Genomic DNA, 14874 nt, shown 5'->3' with positions numbered 1-14874 from the left:
ATTGGGTATGGCTTTAGGGTTATCCCACTTTAAAAGTTTCTGCCGCCGGTCACCGCTGCCCTCTCCAATTCTCCCACACGAAAAAGAATCCCGCCCAATTTTGTCATCGTCCTTTTTTTCCCTTGAGAAATCTCGCGGTCAAGCATTCAGATTCAACCCAACCGTCAACTTTCCCCCAACATCACAAGAAAACAAAGAAAGACATTTCACAATGCCTCCCAAGAAGACCACCCGTCCTGCTCAGGAGAACATCTCCCTCGGACCTCAGGTCCGCGAAGGTGAGTAATCATCCATGCCGCGGGCAAAATGAGACACGATGCCGGCGGTGAACTTGTGAAAATTATCATTTCGCTAACGCGTGCCCCGCGCCCGCAGGTGAGCTCGTCTTTGGCGTTGCCCGTATCTTCGCCTCCTTCAACGACACCTTCGTCCATGTCACCGATCTCAGGTTCGTCTAAACCAATCATTCCAATTTCCGAAATATACATATATCAAAATCCAGTCCGTGTCGTCACCGGCTTCACGCGAATGAGGAGGAACGAAAATCCCTACGAACCTTCTCTCGCTGTGCTATGCCTATGGATCACATGATATTATTATATACATACATCTGCCCTTGACTTAAGAAAAATTGTTGCATTGTGTTGTGTGTGTGGTTCATCAGGCTAACATTCTGGGTGATTCCAGTGGCCGCGAAACCATCACCCGTGTCACCGGCGGTATGAAGGTCAAGGCCGACCGTGACGAATCCTCACCCTACGCCGCCATGTTGGCTGCCCAGGACGTCGCCGCCCGCTGCAAGGAGCTTGGCATCAACGCCCTCCACATCAAGATCCGTGCCACCGGTGGTAACGGCACCAAGACCCCTGGCCCCGGTGCCCAGTCCGCCCTCCGTGCCCTGGCCCGTTCCGGCATGAAGATCGGCCGTATCGAGGACGTCACCCCCACTCCCTCCGACAGCACCCGCAGAAAGGGTGGTCGCCGTGGTCGTCGTTTGTGATCGCGCCATATCATATATCACCCCCTCTGGTGGTTATGGGCGATCTGGAGGCAATCGGCGGAACGGGTTTGCATCTGGACTTCTTCATCTCTGTGGCGTTGACAATTACGAGGAGAACGGCGTAGATCTGATAATTAGAACACGCCTGGTCTCCATGATACTTCGGGTAGCTATGCTTATTGTCACATGATGCCTTTTGGCACGGCTACAGCAGAAATGAGAAAACTGATCAACAAAAACTTGACCCATGCGTTTTACTCGTGAAATGAATGCTGAGCTTGAGCTATTCACTATGATTATGAAGCCATTTGGATATTATTGGGAATGAAGTAAATTTCATTTGTACAAAGCAGGTTTGTAAAGCGCTATATGTGTAAAGCAAAATACATGCAAAGTCCTCCAGCATCTCAAAACTCCTGTGCTATGCTCGAAATGTCCTCAACCACCAGTGGCTTCCTAAATGCAGTATAGTCGTGCCCCCGAGTCCCTGTTTACAAGACGAACTCTTCTTCGATACCAATATTTCCACCAATACTTTTTCCTTCAGGAGCCACATGATTCTCGTAGAAGAACCCCCAATATTTCGACCAACGCTCACAAGTACTCCTTCTTCACCGTCCATATCCCTCTCATCGAAGAGCCTCGCTGTTGCATCTGAGCAACTTGGTTCAACGCGATCTTAAACTGCTCCGTCTGTTTCTTCGTCACGCAGAATGGGTTAAAATGGTCGACCAACGCCTTAGTGGGGACCCGTCCCCCTTGTGCTTTGACGTACTCCGGAATCAGCTTTTCAAACTCCTTGGTCCCTATGTTGGTGTTGCTAGCCACAAGAGGAGGGACCGAGGAGCCGTTCGTAGGTGCGTTCCGACCTTGTCTGTCAGCTAGTCCGGCCAATACACCGGCCGAGCTGGGGCCACCTCGACCGCGGCGTATGTTAGACGGTCCGCCGGCGTGGCCCCTTTCGCCAGTCCAAGTAACAACGCCGATGGGTACAGAACGCGCCTTCTTGGCGGCACGTTCAAGGGAGGCAGTTGCTTCCGCTTCCGTGATAGCCACATCGCGCTGGAACAATCTTGGATCTGTTCCTGGTTTATTGCCGTTCATGATCTTGTCGTGCTCCAAAGCCGAATGAACACCAGCACGAGAAAATAGACCCCTCATAAGGTTTTTCTCTTCTTTCGACTCCTCGTGCTCGTACTCTTCGATGCCTGCTACGCCTCCCACAGCACGAACATCTTGGTCACCATCTGCCTTAACGGCCTTCGGGTCGGGGTGCTGTTTGTTCGCCTTGGCCGATGCGCCAGTGTATGTTACCTCCGAGTCCTTGAAAAGTCTACTTGTTTCGGTCTCCTTCTCTCCGGAACTCCCTAGTGTAAAAAGATCATGTAAATCCTCTAGCTGGAAAGAAGTCTTCTGCTTTGGGTCTTTAAGGACCTTGCTAGACAAGAACTGCTTGAAGATCTGGCGGTGGTAGATCTTCTCTTCAATGGTTCCCGCAGTCATAAGTCGGTAAACCGTGACCTCTTTCTTCTGGCCGAGACGCCATGCTCGCTCCCGGGCTTGGACGTCTGTCGAAGGGTTCCAATCGGGGTCGTACAAGATGACTCTGTTAGCGCCAGTCAGATTAACGCCCAATCCGCCGACCTTCGTGGTTAATAAGAAGAGGTCGATTTCAGAATCATCGTTGAACTTGTCGACCAAGTTCTGCCTCTCTTTGATAGGTGTTTCGCCATCCATTCGCAAATACTTGATATTTTCGAGGCGCTCCACGTAACTCTCCAGGATATTCAACATCTGAACACTCTGACTAAACAAAAGTGTTTTGTGTCCGAGTTTCTTCCAAGTTTGGAGCAGTGCTTCCACAACCACCATCTTGCCAGATTTACTAACTTCGCCCCAGTTGTATCCTCTCTTCTCCTTCAAGCTAGGGTCGACAAGATCAGGATGATTGCAGATCTTTCGGAGTATGTCAATTCCATAGAGGGAATTTCTACTTCCCTTGAAAATAGCCTCCATCTCCTTCGACTTGAGGAAAGACTCGTACTGCTGTCTCTGTTCCTGCGTGAGATGACAGAAAAGGACTTGTTCGGTTTTCTTAGGGAGGTCAGTCGCAACATCAATCTTGAGTCGTTGGAGAAGGAATGGACTGATTGCATCCTTGAGAACTTCGGCACACTTCTGTCCGGTCATGATTTGGAGATTGTTAGCGTTGGCGTAACCTCCAAGCCGAATGGGGATTTCAAACTGGCTACGAAACTCCACTAAGGTTCCTAATCGCATTGGAAAGATGAAGTCGAATAGCGACCATAGCTCTGTCAGGTTGTTCTGCATAGGCGTACCGGAAAGAATGATGCGGTTTGGGGTTCGCAACTCTTTGCAGTATATCGTGACTGCGCTGTTGGGGTTACGGATTTTATGGCCCTCATCTAGAACAGCATAACCCCATTCCACGGGAGTAAGGAGTCTGCCATAAGTCTGTAATCCGGCGTAAGTTGTCACTAAAACGTGACCATGCTTCACAACCCGATTGACGATTTTCTTTGCCGCTTTGCCAAACTTGCTCTCGTCCAACTGATCATCCTCATCATACATCTCTTCTCGATCTTCAATCCTACCCTCGGCTTTCATACTAAGCATGCCGCTTCCCGAGGAATGAAGGATCGACACTCGCATAGGAGGCCACCAACGGTGGAATTCGTTCACCCATTGCTTAAGGACAGTAGCTGGTGCCACGATAATGACAGGCTTGTCTAATTGCTGACTGTGATGCAAAGTCGCAATGAAAGCGATGAGTTGAATAGTCTTTCCAAGGCCCATCTCGTCACCAACGATGCCTCCAACTTTCTGGGCATAAAGTTCTGACAACCATTGAACACCGGTTCTCTGGTAGTCAAAAAGGGCATGGTTGATATCACCAGGGATCTTGAACCCATTCTGAAGGAGATGATCGTCGTGGTCTGGAGAAGGCTTCAACCATTCTTGTTCATCTCCACTGTCAGCCTCGTCGTCGCCTTCACGTCTTCTCTCCTGCCGCTTTCTACGTCTGTTGGCGCAACGCCTTTTGGACCAATCAGCAAGTCGAGCCTGGTAACTGCGCTCATTGCCATCGTCGATCTTGCTAAGATCAACTTTGTCACCACTTGTTGCTTTCTTGGACTTCTTTCGAGGTCGCTCGTCATCCTGTGACACTTGATCAACGAAATCTGCACCGGGCGCATCGGAAGAAGTCTGCGGTACGTATTCGTCCGACGACGAAGCCGCGTGCGTTAATTTACGCTTTTTTTGTTGGCGTTGACGTGGACGTAATCCGAATTCGCTTTCGGCCGCCGCGCTGGCCAGATCAGGTTCTTCGTCAAATCCAGGCGCTCGCAGATTCTGATGCGATTGAGGTTGGTAATCGGCTTGTTCTTCCAGTTGCTCCGCTGCTGCTTCATCTTCGGCATCGATTAAGGCATCGGCCAGCGGTCCTTCAACGCCTTCGGGTCGTGGTCCACCAATATTCGCAAATGGGGTAATTTTACCCGTGCGAATCAAGAAGTCACGATGACTCTCGTTAGGCAACTTCTTGTTGGTGCTCTGAAATTGGTCGATATTGTCGCCTTCGCGATGACGTTGTTCGATGCGTGCTTGGAGATCAGCAATGTCCTTGTTGGCTTGTTTGATATCCGAGTCAATTTGAGCAATCTTGTCTCGAGTTGTTCGCTGATACGCGGGTCTTCCAAGGGCCCTACGACATTGCTCCTCAAGGTTCTTCTTCTCGGTTTTGAGCTTCTTTATACTAGCTCGTACCTTGTCGATACGTTTCTCATCTCGCTTATCCTCAGCATCAATCAAGGCAAGATTCGCTTGATAAGTGATATCGCGTTCTACATCTGCCTGGTCGCGAACATTTGCTGTAAGATTCTTAATCGCTGCTTCCTCATCAACGATGTCGGCAATAGTATCTTTGGCGTTGGAATCAGCAGCAGGTGCAGTAGTAGCACATGCTTCTTCGACGATGTTGGTTAACAGTTCCGTGACTGGGGTTACGGCGCGTTGTACATCCGCCGACTCAACTTTTGGGTCATCCGGATTACCGGAATCAGACGTCATGATGAAAGTCGGCACAATGCGCCGTACATTAAAGGGTGTGCGTGAATACAAGATAGTTTGGTGATGCGAAAGTGGTAGAGTGGTTTAATGAAAGAGTACCGTATCTTGGAAGAGTAGTGCAATTGTACAGTTGATATTCAAGTAGTGGAGTAATGAAAGAGTAGTGTGATGGAGAAGTGATTGATAGAATAGAGAGTGATGAAGTAGAGTGTGTAGTATAATAAAGTGGTAGAAAGGTGAGAATAGAGTACACGATCCAGTAGCAGTGCGAATCAGCGCAAGTGAGTTGATACCAAATGCCTAAAGGCTTAGACGGATACTGAAGTTGGTAACAGATCACAGAGTGCGATGAATCGAATTGTGTCTGAATGTTGGAATGAGAAGGAAAAAAGAAAGACGAAAGTGCAGGGGAAAAAAGTTGCCTAGTAGTAGGAGTCAAAAACGGTAGGCACCAGCGCACATGGAAAAAGGAAGTAGTGTTGAGGCTCTTTTGTTCCGGAAACCTTAATTACCTAGGATGGGAGGCGACGAGAAGGTGTTTGGAATCCCGAATGACGCATAGCGAACTCTTCCGGTTGGTCCAGTCAATTAGATGCATATCTTTATCGATAAGCCTTACGGACGCTTAATAATGAAAAACCTTCGATACTTGAATAATTCGCCCATTCTAGTATTTATGTATTTATTTGTAGTTACCCGCTTACGGAGAATGATATGATGGATTTATGCTGTCCAGGCTGTCTTAAAAGGGGGGGTTTCCGATCCCCTTAAACCCCGACTGCTGGTTAATATCAGTCAATAAAATGTCAGGGGCTCACAGAGGCCCTTGAGCGGCCCACTCTTTCCAATATAAATCTGATGCATTCCCATTGCTTCAATTTTTTACACATTGTTTTTATCTTCCATACTGCTCTTCAACCAATCAGAAATCTTCGTTTTCATCAATATGCCTCGTTATGCCAATTACAGCCAAACAGCGCTCGAGAAGGCTACTGAAGCGGTACGAAAAGGTGCATCACTTCGTCAAGCTACTCGTGATTGGAACGTTCCTCAATCTACTCTAAGATCACGACTTAGAGGCACCCAACCGAGTAATAAAGCCCACTCTATGCAACAACGCTTAACACAACAGCAAGAGATCGAAGTAGCCAATTGGATAAGGGGACAAAAGGCATTAGGTTTACCTGCGACCCATGCTCAGATCCGAAGTTTAGTCGTACGAATTCTTCGGACCAATGGCGATCATGAACCTCTTGGGAAACAATGGGTCCCGACATTTTTAGCTCGAAATCAACTAGTATTAAAAACGCCTAAGCAGCCTCGGGCAGCCCCACTCGATTCAACTAGAGCTCATGGGGTAAACACCCCACCAGACACTCCCCTTTCGAACATTCCTATCGAAATCGAGCCTTCTAATTGGGTGGCTACTCCTGAAAAGTCACAGGATGTAATAGAAGCTGGACGAGAAGCTGTACAAGAGCTTCTTCAGCTCGGGGACAACGGACCAATGCGATGGTTGACTGAAAAAATAGGGAAGAGGATTGATCAATTGTCATGTCAATTGGCTACGGCCCAAGCTGAATGCGATAGCTTAAAGCAGTTAACGGTTCAGCTAAAGGCCGCTGAGCAAACTAAGGTTAATCCGGAGCCGAATAGCGCCTCTGTTCAAATTGAGGAGAGTTGTCGCACTAGCACAGAAATGGCTAAAGCACTAAACCCAGCTAGGATTAGCGAAAGAGTTTCATCAGCTGGTTTTAGCGAGTTATGCTCAGAATGGCAATTAGAGCTTTCTTAACCGGCTATTCACTGATTGCTTAAATACAGTGACTACACTCTACTAGGTACTAAGAATGGATATCATTATTCGTATGTACTTACATAACAACACAGAACGTGACCTGTATTGCTAATTACACACATCTAGCTTATACCAAGCGCAGCAACGCAGGTTTATATACCTACTATGTTTGAGCTCAAGCTCATCTTTACCTCGGTACCTCAATCCTTCGATTACCAGAATATACGGAGGTCCGCTTTTCGCTTCCAATAGTCCCCAGAAGTAACGTATCACACTGGTCAGAATCCGAGCTAAGATCCACGTACAGAGCCGAAAATAGAACATAAAATTGGGATTGTCAGATCTTGCTTGAGCCTCCTAATCTCTAATCCTCTTCCATCTCTGTTTCAATCCAGCAAGGTCATTCTGGTTATTGAATTCCTTCGTTCAGTTAACATATACAAAACCCATACTGGTATCTAATAGACAAGTGCTATTCCGAGAATTTGATTAAGTGATCTATCCGCAGCTCTTCAGTATCAACGGAATTCCTGGAGATCTAGGTATTATATGCAATACCACGTCACCTCAAATAAGCTGACCTATATCTTACAGATCTCACTACCGTACACACTTGGCTCCATTCAATAGACAATGCGATCAGATCAATAAACCCGGCACTCGTATGCATTACACATGTATACACATCTATCTCCCTCTGGGTATCCCTTCTCACCGAGGTCGTAATATATCGACTCATTACAAGTCATCAACTGTTCCTTAGAAATAGATAATACAAAATGTAGACAGCGATGAATCTCCTTACTACGAGAGCATTGAACAAGGTAGGAAAGGCCCGACTCAATGCTACTATGTCCCTACCGTCCCCCAGCCCTACCAACTCAATTCTGTCGCGAGCGCGCCTAGACCCTAATCCCAGCCCAAGGAAACCCCTCAATTGTTTCCCTTCGCGGGAGGAGCGTAGCTACAGCCGTTCATAAATGCGACGGAGACGATCGATCCCGCCCGCGGTTGGTCCACCTGCCTGTCCGGGGAGACAAGCAGGCACTTAGACGGGAACCCTTGATGACCTCATTACACGAGATTGGAGTGGTGGAGGGATACATGCCGTTCCCGCCAAGCTGAGCGCGAGGCCGACGAGATCATTGGCCGTCCCATCCGATCCTTTAGCGAGTGTGGATCACGATGTTAAGTACCGTTCAGGCCAGTCACGGCCGGCAAGATACATACCCACACGCAAATCAATGGCATACCTACTCACCCACCCTTGTTGGCGAAACGTTTCAACTCAAACGTTGTCGGCACTGTCCTTGCATGAGCGGAGTACTTAGCCTGCTTACGGTCTCGCGCCGATCCCGAGGGATGAGACTTGGGATGGGCGAAGCCTCCTTGATGGGACGACCAGACATACCAGTAAATATGTATGTACCTATTTAAAATAAGGTCGCTACGCCTCCTCGCCGCATAGCCCTATGACCATGTAGGTAGCTGAGTGGCTCGAAGGGATCCGCCCAGCGAGCTTAGCCAAGCTTATTCAGACCGCGAAGCTCGAGTACTTGAGCAAGACGTTCCCCAGCTTAGTCGTCTCGCCGCTTGAGATCTATCCACCATTCCCCAACTCTGCGGACCCCTTCCTATCCTAGTAGGAAGCCAAACCCAACGGAGTGGAATAGACCCATAGCCCGTAATCAAGAAGAAAGCCGCCCAAGATGTTGTTCTGCAAAGTATCCCAGTGGATGACGAGGGTGATGCCTCTCCTCGTGCCCATGGTCTGCGCCAAGGAGACCGCCACAGCGGCGACCGTCAACGACCACCGCGTCGTGATCTACTACCAGACGACGAACTTCAACGGCAGCGCGACGGAGCACGTCTCGCTGCTGCCGCTCATCAGCGACAAGTCCAGCATCCCCGTGACCCACGTCCTCATCGCCGCCATCCACCTGACCGACGACCCGGGCGTGCACCTGAACAACTACCCGCCCAACAACACGCTCTTCGACCAGGTCTGGTCCGACGCCGCCCAGCTGCAGGCCGCCGGCGTCACCGTCATGGGCATGCTCGGCGGCGCCGCCGCGGGCTCCTACTCGCGCCTCGACGGCGACGACGCCGACTTCGAGAAGTACTACGCGCCGCTCCACGACATGATCGGCACCTACAACCTGCAAGGGCTCGACCTCGACGTCGAGGAGACCATGTCGCTCGACGGCATCGTGCGCCTCATCGACCGCCTGAAGGCGGACTTCGGCGACTCCTTCACCATCTCGCTCGCGCCCGTCGCCGCGGCCCTGACCGAGGGCGGCGGCAACCTCAGCGGTTTCAGCTACTTCGACCTCGAGAAAGAGCGCGGTTCTTCGGTGTCCTTCTACAACGCGCAGTTCTACTACGGGTGGGGCGACGCGAGCAGCGCGTCGGACTACGAGTCCATCGTCGACGACGGGTTCGCCGCGGCCAAGGTGGTGATGGGGCTCGTCACGAACCCGGCGAACGGGGGCGGGTTCGTGGACCTCGACAGCGAGGCCCCCGTGCTCCAGGAGCTGACGGCCGAGAACCCGGCGTTCGGCGGCGTCGCCGGCTGGGAGTACTTCAACTCGCTGCCGGGCGGCGAGTCCGCGCCCAACGAGTGGGCTACCTGGATGGCGCAACACGTGCGCTCCGCCGCCGCGACGAGCGGTCAGAAGAAGGAGATCTCGGCCCGCGAGGCGGTGTGGAGGCGCGTGCGCAAGGCCGGGCGGAGGGTCAGGAGGGAGGCTAAGAGGGTGTATAGGGATTACATCGCTTGAGTCACCTACCTACTTTAGCTACATACATATCTTGCTGTATCTACCTAACACCGTCACCGTACGTTAGGCGTTGCCCAACATGTACATATCAGGCGTTATCAACGGGTGGTTATACGGGATATCTCTAACCTTATAGGCTACTAGTATTTGTTTATAATCATCGAACCTTTTTGTATATACTTTGACTTATATATTTACATAAGCGATTGCTCATGTATATGGTTTTTATCTCTGCCCTATCTCGCTATGCGTGTTTGTGGTATGCATAAGTATACGCCGTTGCACAACAGGATGCTTCTTATCTCGCATTCAGAATTGCTAAAGACTGGTCTAGGCATTACATTATAGAAGTAACAATAGCAATGGCGTTGGCACATGTCAAACAAACGTCGAAGCAAGGGAGCATAAGGTGGTGTTTCGCTTTTGGACCAATTAGTTCTCTCTCGATTAACTGTTTACAATCGCTTCGACTGGGGAAAGGGTTATCCTGCTTAACTGCCGGAGACGTAGATCAGGAGATGGAGAGATTGATAGAAATAGTTGGTATGTATTAGGACTAAGGCATTTTATTAATTGTGCTAGTCTAAACCCTTGATCCCTTTTATTCTTCAAGACTACGACAACAGTTCTATACGATCGTTAGATGACCTATTGGCAAAGTCGACTTAGGCCATCGATTAGACTGCTTTCCGCTAGGACATGCCCTATTCAAGTTTGAGTGCCATTAGTTTAAAACCACCTAGTTAGTCAGACATTCATACGAACTAACGACAGTTTCATTAAAGATATCGTATAACTTGGAATTGATACAGTAGTTTCATTAGAGGTAGTCGGATATATCTTTATCATGTAGAAGTGTAAATCGCTTGCTCGCTAAGGCCCACGCCGCATCTAAATGACAACCAACTCCCACTTCTCGATTCTAAAACATACAAATGCTATCACCATCTTGAATTTAATAACTCCGATATCCTGCCATGTTGGGCAGCTATGCATGGTCTGCAGGATGAGCTGCGGTATTTGTTTCTTTTCTTCCAAGACAATCCAAGACTTGGTCAAGTCCCTGCGTCTGCGTCTTCCAAAGCGGATCTAGACTTCCGTTATGCGCACAAATATGCTTCGTGATCTCTTCCCAATATAGATTTAATAAATCCGCCGTTTAGTCGGTTCTGGCTGCCCAGATCTGCAGTCGTATATGGTATATGATCCCCATGTCCAACGCCGGGCAATGCAGTGGCTACCCAACTTAGCCGAAGAATACCTTCCCAATGCGTCCAACAGAAAGAGCCACAACTCCTTCCAAAAACATGGTAAAATATCTGCTAGTTGAATAATAAACAACGCTAAACAATGAACAAGAAACAGAAATGTGTGGGAATAGGTGGTCGCTAACACGAAAAGAAGGTAAATTTCAGGGGTATTCGAACGACCGCACACAAAATCGCAGAAAAGGAAAAATATCGAACAGAACGACGGCTATGCTATCGGAGTAAAATCGCTATATGCACATTCCAGTCCAACGCATAAACCCGAGGACCTTGGGATGGCATTATGAAATGGCATAGTGGGATGCACAAGTTTTTTCTTTTCCCTTTTTTTCCCACTAGGCCACTAATGCTGCTCTTGTTTAAAATTTTCCAAATTCCGTAAGTCTTAGGCGACAGCCGAGCGCATGAGAAACCAGGAAGTATCTGATCCGCGCTAGAATGAAATTGCGGAGCTTCGAAGTCGTCGTGGATCTGATTAGAAAGCAGCGCAAGATAATGCACCACGGGAATGCATGCTCCTTGCAGAGGAAAGCGGCCTAACTCAAAAGATGACCTGGATGACCAACTTGCCCACCCTTGTAGGAGCCATTACCCATCCGACCTCGGTCTTAGATTTGATCAAGCCTCGCGAGATCCCGAAACCGAATATTTCTGACAGGACCCTGACTAGGCGAAATAAAATTAGGGGATATATCCACAACCCTTAATTCATGGTAGCGCTTGTCGCGTTACGGGTATTCCAGAATGTTACGATGGGTCCGGCGAGACTGGCGATGTCGGAAAGGTGGAGTAATGGGAGTCGTAGGATTGGCCGAATATCGAAGCTAGTTAGTCTTTCGGTAGTCGTGGTTGACGTAGCGTTGTGGGACGAAGCCCGCGATCCACGTACTCCTCTGCTTCGAGCCTTGAGCCGTTCGTTGGATGACATAACTAACCCACAATGCTGGATATCCAATTTTGCTTCTCAGCCATCACTAGGCTCCTCCAAATGCAGTCATAGATTCTGCAGTCTTGTTGATCGTAATGAGGCCGAGGGTGAACTAATGGAAGATCCATCGCTTTCCCTAAATTCAAATGGTGTCCTGTGAGAGAGCAACCCACCGAGCAGGAATGCCGTCAGGTCCAATCTCATAAGGTTTTGATGTAGACTTCCTTGGCGGTAAGAGCCAACGCGCATGTCCTTCACGTTGGTCGTCCAATTTGCCGCGCTTGCGCATTAGATGTTCCAATACAGCAATACGAATGAAGTCTGAATTCTCGCGTATCTCCCGCTGTCGAGGACCTGGTGGAAACACGTAGGCAGCTGGTGATTTAGAATTGCCCGCTTGACCACCCGAGCGACTGGATGCAGGGGCACTCCTCGACCTCTGGATTTTGTAAGTTTGCATCTGAATAGAAGCCGTGTAGCTACGGGTCGGAGACCGGACACGCGAATCGGGACGTAGATTGCTCGTTGGGTTTAAATAACGACGCATTGCTTCGCTAGGCTCTTCCATGACGGGGGGCATTCTCTCATCAGTGAATGGGACCCGAGGATCGATTGTGAGTATAGACCTGGTGAGAAAATCATCGGGAGGGATCGACGAAGCAGTAAAACTAGACAGAGAACGAGCTGCTGAGCGCAATGCGCGGAGCGATGCTGTCAGGTTCGATTTGAAGACAGATTTAAGAGGTGCCAGTCCCGTAGCCTGCTTCTGCTCGGCGAGACCTGACTTTGAGTCGAATACCCTAAAGTCAAGTTGGTCGATCTCCGCAGTGCTCTTAATAGAAAGCGGGTGTTCCGGGTGCTTCCCAGGTGGCGAAGAAATTGGCTCCAATGAACGCCGTGGCGGACGTATCCTTCTTCCTCGCGGCGTGATAGGAGAGTCGATGGAGGTAACAAAACTGGTGCCAAACGAGTCGCCTAGGGACGGTACGCTCTCGAACGATGCCGCGCGAGTTGAGAGAGCTGACGTGAATGCGCTATCGCTGTTTATGGATGCTCCATCTTCGTAAAGCTCATCGGGCGGGCTGAGCAATACATCCATGGGGCTGCGATCATAAGATGCGATGCTTCCATCACTCAAATCTCGAGCGAATTCCTCGCTAAGTTCCTGGCTCAGCGCCTTCTCGGAGACCTGCGATCGAGTCACGATAGAATCGACGGTCATCCGTGAATCTCTAGACGAGTCCCTAGACTGCTGCCGCGACCTCATACGCCGGTTAGGCGGAGGGATGCTAGTAACAGCAAGCAAAGCCGCCACCGATGGAGGGATGGCGTCGGGAGAGTGCGCATCGCGAGGCCGCCTCGAAGAGTGCTTTCGCGGCGCATGCGCATGAGGTCGCGATCTATGCGCATGTGCAGCATCCTGCTTCGATTTTATGGGGATCTGTACGGCGCTAGAAGGAGTATTTGGTCGCGCGACAGCGTTGGTCATGGTGGTACTTGGCGGACTGTTGCTTGGCGGGGATAGTCTATCCGACTGTAGACCTTTCCTCTTAGCCATACTAAGGTCCCTGGGTGGTGTTTTAATATTGGTAGGCTTGATAGGAGTGACGTCTCTCTTCGTAAATTGATCATCCTTCCGCTTAGGCGTAGACACCTTAGACGTCGAGTTCGGTACGGAGGTAGGGGATATAGGTTGTTTGCGAGAGTAGAAAAAGGACCTCGGAACCATCATCGTAACTTGGAATTCGAGACTGGACCCGACTTTTTAACGGAAATCGTTAGTAACAGTAATCAGCCGTCACCCTATTGCTGCAATTAAGCAAGTGTAGCGGGGCGGCAGGCCGCAAGGAACGTGGCTCTAAAATGCGCTGTAAGTCCCTTAGTTCTCTTTTTCCCGGGTTGGCCACCGAATCGGAAGGGGAGTGCCGCGATTAGAATCGTCCGCCAAGTGAAGTAATGGATTGGTGGTCGAGTTAGTCGTGTGTAGCCTTTCACCAGGGGTCCCACGATTCTCGTACGTAACAGCGAGGCGTCTCGTCGAACGTGGGATGCAGGTTAGATGCACGACAGGGACCCAAAGACGTGGAAACTTCGATATAAAATAATGATGATGTCGTTTCTGCAGATCCTTAGAGGTCGCAAGCTCGACTACTACAACCCGTCCTGTCGTGGGCGCAACAGCTCTTCTAGTAGCTGGATCTCACGAGAATGGTGAGGCATCACAATACGGACATTTGGAAACACGCAATACGAACTTTCGGGATGGGGTCGAGCTGAGACGGACGATGACGATGATGGGCGCAGGGGACGCTATGACGCGCAATAACTCTTGACTCCGAACTACCAGCGTCTCTTGTTTCCGCGACGGTCTTATGATTCGGTACCTTTGTGGTGAATGATTGTATTGTATTAGGTGTTATTGGGTTGTTAGTCGACAACAAAGAGGACGTAATAAGAGAAGAATAAAAAGAGGATCGAGGCAGGACGGGAGATATTATACATCCATCTAGATGTCTAATAAGTAATAGATCAGATACATTCTAGGTGATAGGTCTAAACTAGGAAAACGGGAAGGGCGGATATTGATGACAGCCAAGACTAGGAAGCCATCTAACAGATAACAGAAATTAGAATAACAGGTTAGAACAACAGGTTATGACTTGTACAACAGGATTCCGATTGACCCTCGTCGCTCATCTCGACTTATGAAATGGCAGATGTGGCCTGCCTGATTCGGGGAAGATAATGGGAAAGAGGAAAGATAGTGACCCCCTTTAGCCCTCGAGTCAGGTAACTTAGATCTTAGCCCCTGCTCGGGTACCCGGGTACATGGCTACAACCATGCGACGCACGCGACTTCCGTCGATTTTGTACATGTTTTATGATAGCTCCTACCAAGTTGCCAAGTATCCCTACCGTGGCATGTACCTCGAATTAGGTACCGAGCGGTGGAGTCCGGTATTGTACCACAACGGCTGGGGCAACTGATAAGGTACCAAGGTTCCAAG

At 49.6% G+C, this 14874-nt stretch overlaps 4 protein-coding genes across 4 annotated transcripts; 2 read left to right on the top strand and 2 right to left on the bottom strand.

Annotated features, from left to right (window-relative positions):
- Positions 1-54: 54 nt before the first annotated feature.
- On the top strand, positions 55-1293 carry F4807DRAFT_411457 (40S ribosomal protein S14-like protein). The gene is made up of 3 exons (XM_047996702.1): positions 55-278; positions 376-448; positions 688-1293. Exons 1-3 carry the CDS (start codon positions 212-214, stop codon positions 998-1000), a joined length of 453 nt encoding a protein of 150 aa, XP_047858036.1. The 5' UTR covers positions 55-211; the 3' UTR covers positions 1001-1293.
- On the bottom strand, positions 1294-5611 carry F4807DRAFT_411456 (SNF2 family N-terminal domain-containing protein). The gene has a single exon (XM_047996701.1). The coding sequence runs from the start codon at positions 5090-5092 to the stop codon at positions 1595-1597; it is 3498 nt and encodes a 1165-aa protein (XP_047858035.1). The 5' UTR covers positions 5093-5611; the 3' UTR covers positions 1294-1594.
- A 2988-nt stretch (positions 5612-8599) lies between these two features.
- Positions 8600-9670, top strand: F4807DRAFT_456859 (glycoside hydrolase family 18 protein; the record flags this gene model as incomplete). Its single annotated transcript, XM_048000945.1, has 1 exon — positions 8600-9670. One exon carries the CDS (start codon positions 8600-8602, stop codon positions 9668-9670), a length of 1071 nt encoding a protein of 356 aa, XP_047858034.1.
- Positions 9671-11826: 2156 nt separating this feature from the next.
- F4807DRAFT_269124 (uncharacterized protein) lies at positions 11827-14058 on the bottom strand. The gene has a single exon (XM_047994555.1). The coding sequence runs from the start codon at positions 13596-13598 to the stop codon at positions 12009-12011; it is 1590 nt and encodes a 529-aa protein (XP_047858033.1). The 5' UTR covers positions 13599-14058; the 3' UTR covers positions 11827-12008.
- Positions 14059-14874: the final 816 nt, after the last annotated feature.

Source organism: Annulohypoxylon truncatum (genome assembly GCF_022578515.1).
Source record: "Annulohypoxylon truncatum strain CBS 140777 unplaced genomic scaffold F4807scaffold_4, whole genome shotgun sequence".
Taxonomy (NCBI): domain Eukaryota; kingdom Fungi; phylum Ascomycota; class Sordariomycetes; order Xylariales; family Hypoxylaceae; genus Annulohypoxylon; species Annulohypoxylon truncatum.
The sequence above is the reverse complement of the archived record's forward strand: the minus strand, read 5'-3'. Positions and strand labels throughout refer to the sequence as shown.